Source organism: Brachionichthys hirsutus, chromosome 3 (assembly GCF_040956055.1).
Source record: "Brachionichthys hirsutus isolate HB-005 chromosome 3, CSIRO-AGI_Bhir_v1, whole genome shotgun sequence".
Taxonomy (NCBI): domain Eukaryota; kingdom Metazoa; phylum Chordata; class Actinopteri; order Lophiiformes; family Brachionichthyidae; genus Brachionichthys; species Brachionichthys hirsutus.
In genome coordinates, this window is record NC_090899.1 from 13,529,814 (window position 1) to 13,541,469 (window position 11,656).

Here is an 11,656-nt window from a genome sequence, read left to right on the forward strand (position 1 = left end):
TCACCCCATCTTCATTTTAGTTTCCACCCCTGTACCCCCTTGCACCAGCAACTCTCTCCACCCCCTTTACCCCATCCTGTCCTGTGTTGGGACAGGGCATGCTGTTACATTGTGGAGGGAGGGGGTTGCTGGTAATTAATTAGTAGTGGAGCCTCTGCCTGGTTTGACTGCGCTGACCGAGTGGGGTGCAGGCGGGCCAGGCTGGGATTAGCGGGGCTTTCTGACCTAAATAGCCAGTCCAGTGCATGGGTCCCAGGAAAATGGGGTCTGACTGGTCTCGACCTCAGACCGAGACCATGGCCAATTATCTATTGATCGGTGATATACGGTGGCTGAGCCTCTTCACAGCTCGCTCACCAACACTCACTGACCACGTCACCTTCAATAAGCAAGCTCCACGAAAAACTTCTGTGCACATAAACATGCACAGTTAATTAAGATTTACATGCTAACATTCTCAGACAAGCACAATAATTATTTTACACTAATGATGCTTATAATAGGTACACCTGTCAGACTGAGCTGTCAGCTACAATGTGATGTTTCACTAATGGATGTAATGGAGAGAATTCAGGAATTAAATGATGTTGTTTTTTTATTATTATAAATTTATCATCAAGAATGATCACTTCAGGTCTGCTCTGATTTTATATATTTGTTTGTTTCCAGAGAGTGAAAGCAGGAATTCTGAAGGCTTTCAACAATCCCACAGAGAAAACGGCGGATGAGGACACCAAACGTCAAGTCAAAGGTTTGTATGCTGAGACAGGTGATCAAGAGCAATACTCCCATCTAGTGGCGACCAAAGGAAATACAGCTCAGTAGAGTGTACCTGCTAAATGTTGTTCGTGTTTTTATGTCGACTAAATGCCTGTCAGCGTGTATGTTAATGTTAGCTCGTTCATGATATCGACGGGGTCTGTTTAGCTAATGTCGTGTTAATATCAAAAAGGCTTGCTTTAAAGTCTGAGAAGCTCCTATGTAATATTCATATGTAGTGCAGTACACTATGAAATACAGTAATAGCACTCAAATAAAGTAGTGGCCGGAATATATATTTGTTTAATTGTTTTGTTTGTTTGCAAAATAGTAATGCATGTAGTCAATGGGAAACTATTTCTCTTTCCGTCAGCATTCGGGAAGGAAGGTGTGAAGATGAACTTCGTTGATCGCATCTTTGTCGGTGAACTGACCAACACTATCATGTGTGAAGAGTGCGAACATGTAAGTGGATAAACGTCGACAAAGCACCCGACACTTCTTTCCTTGTGTTTAAATTATTATTGCTTTGTCTTAAATTTGCTGCAGGCAGTACTGAATGATAGAGTGATGAGATACTTTTCCTCGGCCAGATCTATTTCACCGTCTTGAAGTTTAGTTAAGACCAAAATGTCACTTTTAGATGTTGCATTCAGTAACGTTTTTGACTTGATACCCAGATAACGATGTACTAAATTTAGAGGAAAAAGAAACGAGTAGGAAACAAACAAAACAAAACAAAGAAGCCCTTCAAGGACCAGTTCGCACACCGACTGTTTGCAGCAGGCGTTTCCAATAACAGGCGGGAGCTTGGAGTTGTTAATAAGAGCCTCTGCCAAGATGAAAACTAAAGGAAAACCTTGAAGGCAGCGAGCACCAGGTGTAGCCGAAGAGGAGAAGGCAAAGAAACGACCGCTTCCCACAACTCCTTTCAGACGTTTTGAAAGTAGAAGTTTATTGTTGACTGCCTCTCATCGTGTCTGTTAAGGTCACTGATTAATTCAACACTGACTTGCGTGTGGTTTCTACTTCAGATCTCCACAGTGAAGGAGGCGTTTATAGACATCTCTTTACCAATCATAGAGGAGCGGGTGAGCTTCTCTAATTGTTCTAACGTACACAGTGCGGTTAATCGCCTTCGCTAACACGAGTAAGCTTTGGTGCATCTGATTGTTTTCAGCAGAGAAAGACGGTCATTGTCAGGCCATGTTGTTGGTTCTACTTAGAACTGATGATGGAACGTGTGTGTGCTCAGATATCAAAACCATCCAACCCCGGTAGGCTGGGGAAGGGCATCCGGGAGCTGGACACCCGTGCAACTCACAATGATCAGATCCATTCTGCCGTGCACTCTGTCAACAGAAACACCAGGAAGGCAAGTGCACAGGTAAGAGTGTGTGTGTGTGTGTGTGTGTGTGTGTGTGTGCGTGCGTGTGTGTGTACTGCGCTGCGCTGTGAAACACTACTGGAACTGGTTTCTTCTGTTTTGTTTGTTTCTCATTTGTTGGGTCTTTAAACCGAACTGACTCAGAGTAACGGCAGCCTGAGTCAAACAAAGCGAAATTTTTATCCTCTATTCTTTAACTCGATAAAGCAAGAAGCTTGTCCAGTCACTTCATCGCTATGAAAAGCTGCTCACCCTTCTTATCTGAGTTAGCTAGTTGTACCGACTTCAGCAGCAACAGAAACCCAACGCTTCTTAATTCCTTACTCATGAATCAGGATCAACTGTGTTTTTCTTTCCTCCAGAAGCAGCAGAGCAGGAAGTCCTCGAGTTCCTTGGAGGAGAAGGCAGCAGGCTGCAGTGCGGAGCAGCCGGAGGAGGAGGTAGCTGGAGGATCAGCTCGCTGCGTCTCAGCCTGCAAAATGGCCGTGGCCGGCAGCCTGTCGGATGGCAGCGAACGAGACTCTGGCGCTCAGGACAGCAGTAATGACGCTGACAGCGAGGCGTCGGAGAGCGAGTGGGCACCTCGCACCTCCTCCAGCCACAGCCGGGGGCAAATGTCCACCCCATCGTCCACCTCCACCCTCACGCCGTCTCCTACTCCCGCCTCTGCCTCCTCCTCTGTGAGGCAAGGAGGCGCTGTGGAGCAGCTAGTCACTGCCGTGTCAAAGGTCAACCTCGGCTTTGCTTCTGGGGACGGCTCTCCTTCTGCACACTGTTCCCCGGAGGAGCAGGGAGAAGTGCAGCCCCGAGAGAACTTCCACCATCAGCCCCACCAGGGGGCCTTCCAGGCCCTGTCCCACAGCTACACGCCCAGCTCCAAGGAGTGCTCCATCCAGTCCTGCCTCCACCAGTTCACCTCGGTGGAGCTGCTGATGGGCAACAACAAGCTGCTCTGCGAGTGCTGCACGGAGCGCAGGCAGAAGCAGCAGCGCAAGAGCAGCTCCGCCGGTGAGACCGCTCGTCTGCAGCGATGAAGAATACGATACAACCGCCATGTCTGACCTCGACTCAAGCGCCTGACCATGTTGAGTTTATTATTAGCAGTGTGGGTTTGAACACAGAGTAAGCGTGAGTCCTGACTCGTGTCAGAATAACGGGCTTCAGCATCTCTCTCTCTCTTTTTATGTAATTATCAGTTTCTCTGTGGCTGCAGACGTTTTTCCGATCCTGTAATGAACAATTGCTAATATCTGTTTGTCTTAAACACAACACTCAGGTTTTTTTGTTTGTTTTTTTGCAGTCAGGACTCAAACTGTGCTTATTTTAGTAAATCAGAATACATTCTTTAACTTTTAAACTGTCTTGTTTTGGCTGCTGTCATAGATAAGAAGGTGGAGAAGATTTACACCAGCGCTAGAAAGCAAATGCTAATATCCTTGCTGCCTCCTGTCATCACATTGCATCTTAAACGCTTCCATCAGGTAAGCACACACCGCCACGTGTTGCGTGTTGATGCGTGTTTGCATCCGCCCCACACACCGCCACGTGTTGCGTGTTGATGCGTGTTTGCATCCGCCCCACACACCGCCACGTGTTGCGTGTTGATGCGTGTTTGCATCCGTCCCACACACCGCCACATGTTGCGTGTTGATGCGTGTTTGCATCCGCCCCACACACTGTCGCTGTGGGATCAGCGTGCTACTCAAAGGTTAATGCTCTTCTGTTCTTCTTGGGTTTTAAGGCAGGGATGAATTTGAGAAAGGTGAACCGTCATGTCGACTTCCCGCTTGTGTTGGATCTGGCTCCGTTTTGCTCGATGTCCTGCAAGGTATTAAGCGCCATTGCCGTGTTCACCTGCTATCCCTTCAGTCCTCCCTGCAGACCTCGACCTCTGAATTCCCCTTGTTTCCTGTCTTGGTTCATCCTCTTCGCTAGAACCTGTCGGCAGGTGAACGCGTCCTGTATGGTCTGTATGGGATAGTTGAACATAGTGGATCCATGCGGGGAGGACACTATACTGCGTACGTGAAAGTCCGCACTCACCAGAAGAAGACAGAACATCAGCACAAGAACCTGTCAGGTCAGCGTTTGGGTCTCTAAGTCGTGTGATTTGTGCGATTCATGAACGCAGACAGTATTTTGCATCAATTGTGTAACATTTAATTCAGATGTTTTCCTCAAAGAGCTGAATGAATGGATTGTTGTGATGATTGTTATCCTGACACCACCATCATCACAGCTGTGTTTCGGTCAAAGGTCAAAGCTGAGTAGAAACATAATTACATGGTGATTTTCCTCGACCTTTTCTGAACAAAGCCACCAAGTTAGAGAAAAGAAAAGCTTGGCAGAAACACCAGAGATGTCGGAGAAATGAACTAAGAAATATTACACACAGTCAGCGTGTTCCGCTGTCTGCAGCTCCTGACTGCAAACACAAGTCATGTATGAGGTGGATGAGGCCATTTTAAAGCATTCACATGTTGACTGTGAGCTCTAAAACTTGTTGTGCTGCAAAGGTCCTAGAAACAGGCAGAGGTCGCAAACCTGGCGATAATCAATAGCGTTTAACGTCAAGCATTTCTGCATATTATTTATTTATATTTATATTTTATGTGGAAAGTAGAATTGTGAATATACCATCAGAGACGTAGGGTACACAGGCAGCATTAGAAACTGCAGTACTTGGTGTAAAGTCAGGTTTTAAAGAGTAAAATAAGATCCGTGTGATCTGCAATGACACATTGATTGATCCATGTCGTGTGGGCTCGTACCAGACTGAGTGTGCGACCTTTAACGTCGTCGTTATCCTGACGCCGTTGGTTTGTTTGTCTGTTAGCAAGATAACTCAGAAAGGTCTGGCAGGATCTGGATGAAATGTTGGGAACGCTACCAGGAACGGCTGGTTAAAATGTTCGTGATGATGCAGAGGAGATCCGGGATTCTGGATCACTTTGAAAGTTTCATCAACATTACAGTCAATGGAGCTTCAAAATGTGTTCCTCAAAATCTCGGACAATTATTGACCAATGTTTATGGAATTCGGGTGTCTGCGCTCTCTCTATTTAAATAAGAAATGCTCTCCATGTGATCTTAACATTTTGTGTGTGTTTTCAGGTGCGAGGGACGCCAGCAGCAGCCCCCAGGGCCAGTGGGTGTACATCAGCGATACGACCGTGCAGACGGTCCCAGAGTCACGAGTGCTCAACTCTCAGGCTTACCTGCTCTTCTATGAGGAAATGATGTAGACAGACTTTCCCCACATCTCTTCTGAGACCTGTGCTGTTTGTGCCACATGCTGGCACTAGCCCTTTACTCCTCTCTCTACATCTGTAAGGGAAGAAATAGGAATGTTCCCCGGTTTTAAATGAGTCCTTCATATTCTGCTTTGAGTTTACTTTTAAAAGAAAAGGGACTTAAACTTAAACGGTCTACTGCTGGCCTCTGCGCTGATCGTCTTATCATGCCTGAGGAAACTGCATGAGGCTGCATGCTGACCTGAGCTCAGCTCTGGCAGTTTTGTGTTCACAGACGCACAAAAGAGAGAGAGAGGTGGGCTCGTGTGGATTTAAGGTGCCATGCATGTCATCAGTGAACCATTTAATTCAGTTAGTTACATTTAATTTGATCAATACTTTCACAAAAGCCATTTGTGTCTCTGGATTCTTTGCTCAGGGTTGTTCACAAACACCTACCGGCACTTTGAGTGGTGAGAATGTATTGGCTAACAGAAAACTGCCAACACAAGAACAGGCAAGGCAACGATGAATTCAGGCATGTTTGTGCTTTAATAAAGACAACGGTGCATGAGGACAAAGAGCTCCGTCATTGGAGGGTTGGCAGGAAGTATGGACGTATGGAAGCACTAATAATGCAGCACCAGTGGTGTCAAACAGCGGCAGGGCGCTTCTGTTCTTTATTTACAATAGCAATGATAACCAAGTGATCAGATATCAGTATTTTGCATCTGTTGTGTTTCCATCGATGCATTTTTACTTTTTAGACATGGAAATGGGGAAATGAACGTAAAACATGAACGCTGGGAAAGGCTTTCCTTAGTAGGTTCTGAGAACGTTTACGTCCCCAGAATGATCAGCCTTTCAGAGAAGGGGGGGGGGGGGGGAGAGTTACGTTCGCTAGCAGTATCGCCCGGGATATTCCCATTCCCTGATTAAATCGTCACGGTGATCTGGTTTTATTCTCATTCATTTGGCTTCTTCTGAAAACACAGATTTTGTTGCCGTGATTATTTGTTCCACAGCCGTTGATGGAAACGTGCCTAATTTGAGTCTTGCAACAATCTATAATCGTGCTTGAGGTTTACTCAACATTGACAAAGACAAGCTTTTGGCATCTGGTTGAAACAGCATGCTGGTTTAGCTAGCTGCAGATTAGCACAACAGCTCTTTTGCAACTTTGAATGGGTTGCTCCTTCTTGTGCATCAGAGTGTTTGGATGTCAGACAGTCAGTGAATGATATTTGGGAGTTTACATCTCCCGCTCGTTCATGTTCTGACGAATGCTTTGGCTATTCTTGATTTGTTATTGACAAATAAGGCGTTAATCTTTTCTATGAAAATCCTTTTCATATTTGTTTTGCTTGTTGGACATTTGCCAAATCAGTCGAAGGAGAAACGGAACGAGTGCAGCAGAGTCTAGAGGTTGGATATTATCTTTACATTCAGGGCCTGTGATTGGGTGATGTCCTCTGTCACATGACAGGGCGTGTGACATATTTATGTACTGTATAGGTTTACTGTAAGCAAAACAAAAAGGACTTTATTATTGTGCACGCTGGAAACGAGACAAACTCATGGTGCTTCTGGTGCGCAGGGTTTTTCCTTTGCAGAATTGTTTCCAGAGAATCGTCTTATTTCATGACTTGATGAGAAACGATGACATGCAGTCTCAAAATAAATGTAATTTAAAAGTGAACGCGTCGCAGCGCTCGTCTCTTTCTTGGCGTCTTGGCTTCTCCGGATCGGACGGGAGGAGGCTTTGCTGTTTGTGCTCGGGACTCGTCGTCCTGTCTCCACCCTCAGCGAGATGCTGTCCCCGTCCCTCTCAGCTGTCCGTGTGGATCACGCGGTGCCGTCCTCAAGCCGTCTTCACCCGTGATCGGCCCTGACGGCTGCAAAGCAGCTCTGCTTCAGAACATGTCGTGAGCTGGTGAAGAGGAGGTGGGTGTGGAATCGAGAAAAGGGCAACGTCCAAAAGCATCACCCAGCGCGTCCTCTTGTCCCCACATGCTGTGACATCCCAGACATGCTGCTGGAACATTAAAACAGGTTGTCAAGCCGCCACCAACGAAAAGAGCAAATCCTCCCTGAAATGTATTTGTCTATTTTTAAAGCGGGGGTGGCGGTTCTCCTCTGGGGGACGTACAGCTGGAGCATTAGATGTGTGATTTAATCTCACTTAATGAAAGACGCCCCCCCCCCCCCTCCCCCTGTGACTGAGGATGGAACGCTCGTTACCGCCGACCAGCAGCACCTCAGAAGACCCTGCAACAGAACACGGTCTGCGTTGATGTGTTTAGAGTGGTGGGGGGTGGGGGTGGAGGGGGGGCCATCCACCGCATGAAGCCTGGGCGGGATAATTCACAGGCATTCCATTTACAAATAATCTGGAAGAACCAAATAAGATTCAGAAACGAAGAATAAGCGTTTGTCTGACTGAACCTTTAATCTCCGACCTAAACGTCTGTAAACAATACATATAACAAGAGAAAATATAATTCATAATTATTTTAATTTTAATTTCAATTAAATTCAATCTGTGTGTGTGTGGGGGGGGGGGGGGGGGGCAATCACGTAGCTTCCTTTGAGTCATATAATAATGCTGTAGCTTCCATTTAACTGGTGCACTAAAGAGCTGGATCCGCCCGACGACAGCTGAACCACACCCGTGGGCGATGCCCACTGTAGCCCCGTAAACATTCTGACCCCCCCCCCAGCTCTCAACACCTGGGTTGGTTGAGCATAATGGAGATGCAGCATTACTGATCCGCTTACTGCTCGGCTCTGCTGTTGTAGTTCTATCGTAGCATCTATACTGCTACTCGTTCCACTGAAATGGTTTTGACTAATTGAACTAAAGTAAATATAGTGTTTGGTTTCTCTACCACCTAATATGTTTAACACATTTCATCATAGTTAATCTGATTTATGCAGTCTCTTCATCGAGTGGACAGATTCCTCCAGTCGAGTCTGTCCTGTGACCTTTGACCTTGCAGAGGCAGCACTGCAGCAGAGCTTAGCCTTGTTGGGCGAGCTCTGGTGGAGACGCTGCATCGTCCTCAGAGGACTATGTACTTTTTTTAAATAAGCATAAGTTTCAGAAGGACAGGATTCAGGAAGTGTAATAAATGAATTTCCAAAGCAGTCCTTTGATATGAAAATAATTTTATTCATTTACAATAAACAAGACTACAATTCTTGATTAAAGACTGCTATTCTTTGTTTACAATAGTAAAGAACAAAATTAAATACTTTTCAGTTATAGTAGTATACATAGTACCTAGCCTGTGTTGTGTCATGAAACGGCACCACATCATCAGATAAAATAATCTACTTCATATTTTATGTCACAATACAAATGTGAATGTGTCATTTAATGAGATTCAGCAACACCACACATGTAGATGAATACTACTATGTAGTAAACTGCTCATGACCATAGGCCATACATTTATCAGGATATACACAGTATCTCATTATGGCTTGTTTCATGACATCAAGTAATATATAATCAATGATGCAACAGAAACGGAGCGATCATAGAGTTATCGAGACGTGAGTCATTACAACGTTTCATCCATGTGGGAAGTGAGAGTGGTAAAAATAAAAAAAGATGCCAACTTCCTGCCACATGTGACCGAGGAGAAGGCCCTGAATTACAAAACCAGAAACAAGCGAATGGAAGAGAAATACTTTGAGTTCAGAGAAGCTGGAGTTCTGATTACACCTGGAGATCGCTGGTGGGATGCGCTTCGGTTTAAAACCATTTATCTCCACATTACGACCGTTTGAGGTATAACTATAAAACAGAGTCGTGTGGCCGAACCTTAACCCTCGTCTGCCTCGGCCGTTTCCGTGTCGTGGCTCTGCTTGGCGTGCATGCAGTTGTTGTCTCCGATGATGACGCAGCTGACGTGGGAGCTGTGGATGGTGACGCTCTGAGTCTCTGCTGATGGGGGAGGAGGAGGAGTGGACAGTGCTGCCCCCTGCTGTCCACCGCTGCAGCTGCACCACGAATGATCTGTGAAGACCAGAATGTCACTCCTTAGTTTGAGCACTGCCATATATATATATATGTACACATACACATACACATATATACATGTCAAGTTCAAGGATGTCAGCAAAAATCTGGATGTAGCGTTTCAGATTCTCTCTGTTTGCTGTGACCCACTGGGAATGTGAGGATGATGATGGCGTTCCTGCATGAAAGGCAGCCTTTCTTCCACCACAGACGGGTAGTTTTCCCTCCCGATCACGCAGTCGCTCAAGGTGGAGTTGGTGATGTTCACAATGAAGATGGTGGACGGCGGGCTCCCGAGCACGACTGTTTGTGAGATGACGAGGGAGAGATTAGGAAGTTGTTGCAGACTGAAGGACGCAGGAGTAAAAACGAGCTGCCATTACAGTTCCAGCATGGAAAGAGAAACCTCTCTGGTATGAACTGAGTCTTTTTTTAATCTTGTTTGACTAAAGCACAGACGCAGAAATCTGATTTTCTTTCTGCTGCATGCCTCAGTGATTCAGCAAGTCGGAGTTTTGTTTATCACTCTGGGCCCACGCTGCAAAAGGGAAATGTGAGAAATAGGAACAACAGGAAAGTTTCCCACACGTCAGAGGAAGACGATGTTAAACACGCAGGCCCTGCAGACGAAGGCAAACTGAAGCTTCATCCTCGACAGGCTGATGACTTGGAGCTGGAAAGATCATTTTTAATTTAGGGGCAGATACAAAATGACGTGAAATAATTCAGCAAATATTATAGAAATGAACTTTACCTGGGCGCCAGGTGAGCTTTTCACAGGGGAGGCAGCGGAACAGCCAGCGGCAGCTCTTCCTCGCCACGGCTCGCACCAGCCGGAAAAATCTCTCCATGCCGGAACGTTTGCTTGTTTCCACCTGGAGGTAGAAATAGACCTGCTGGTTATAAAGAAAACGCACCTGAGCAGAAATAACGCGTTTGGAGGAAAACTGGAGTTAGGAGTAGACAGAGTATGATTTATTCCAGATTATAAATATGAAACAGACAGGTGTTGACTGTTTTAGAAGCTCTGACGCGCAGCAGCATCCCGGAAGTAAAGGTTTAATAATAATAAACATGGAAGCGCCCACCTGCTGGTTCGCTGCTGCTCCTTTGGTTTGACCTAAATAGTTCGCCGGGCTGTCGTCCATCGATCGCGCAGCACCGATACGTTGTTCCTAAAATGATCGAACACGGAATTATATAGGATCAGGATTGTGTGTTGCAGAAAGTCCCTCCGTTCGGCGCAGGCGCGCGTTAACGTGGAGTTTCCATCCGGTTGCGTTGAACGCGCGTGGAAAACACACGATGTAATGTTTTAATGACGCTTCATGTTTATTTAAAGCATAATTATTCACAACATAATCAAAGTTCAAAATAAAGTTATCAATGTTTTATAGACACGCAGCTTTCGTTTGGCACTAGTAACGAGCATAATCGATTTATTGATCAAATGTACTGTTAATAAGCAGCTTGCAATAACCAAATCACACAAGAACATTTTGAATGAGAGATTGTTGTTCCAAGCGCAACACAAAATGCTGAACATAAATAAATACACGTTTTTGTACTTTTCTGAATGAGCAAGTTGCAGTAATAGTATCACAAGAACAATTTGCCTGTTTGTCTCTTTCTAGTCCTCCAGTCAATGGTCAGATATGAACTTTGTTGACATCTGTGATCACCCCAAAATGCACAACATTAAACCATCCATCCGTCCATCCATCCATCCATCCATCCGTCCATCCATCCATCCATCCATCCATCCATCCATCCATCCATCCATCATCCATCATCCATCATCCAGGGCCAGGTCGGTCGCAACACTCTGAGCAGTGTTTTCCATACTTCAGTCTCCCCAGCCAATGAAATAAATACAGATTTGGGTGAAACACTTTGCCTTGTTGTTACAGGGAACACGTCTGGAACATGAATAACATAACATTAAATAGGTGTGACTGGATTCAGCAATAAATGACTTGTTAGTAAAATAATTACTACAATAGAGATCAATAAAATAATACAATGTAAGTCTCTTCTTTGGCATGAAATCAGTTGCAGAGGAAGCAAAAGGCGAGACAGCTGTTTGCTATTTAAATCATACAACAGTCCGTTTATGCATGAAGTCATATTTTGTTTTTAATAGTTTGTTATTATCAGTATCGATATTCTGCGTCAAACACTCGTTCCCGGAAAGGTTACGGCGTGACTTCCGTTTTTCCGACTGCCCTGAACGCAGCATGATTGTGTCGA

The 11,656-nt window shown here is 45.4% G+C and overlaps 1 protein-coding gene across 1 annotated transcript in view; it reads left to right on the forward strand.

The window, feature by feature from the left end:
- The window catches only part of usp45 (ubiquitin specific peptidase 45), a 28,150-nt gene extending 21,078 nt beyond the window's left edge, over positions 1-7,072 (forward strand). Inside the window, exons 10-18 of the mRNA XM_068755986.1 lie at positions 670-751; positions 1,133-1,224; positions 1,794-1,850; positions 2,015-2,146; positions 2,509-3,154; positions 3,530-3,627; positions 3,888-3,974; positions 4,082-4,226; positions 5,261-7,072. Of these exons, the coding sequence (XP_068612087.1) occupies positions 670-751; positions 1,133-1,224; positions 1,794-1,850; positions 2,015-2,146; positions 2,509-3,154; positions 3,530-3,627; positions 3,888-3,974; positions 4,082-4,226; positions 5,261-5,391 (1,470 nt within the window). The 3' untranslated portion in view covers positions 5,392-7,072. The remainder of the gene's footprint in view (positions 1-669; positions 752-1,132; positions 1,225-1,793; positions 1,851-2,014; positions 2,147-2,508; positions 3,155-3,529; positions 3,628-3,887; positions 3,975-4,081; positions 4,227-5,260) is intronic.
- The last annotated feature ends 4,584 nt before the right edge of the window (positions 7,073-11,656 follow it).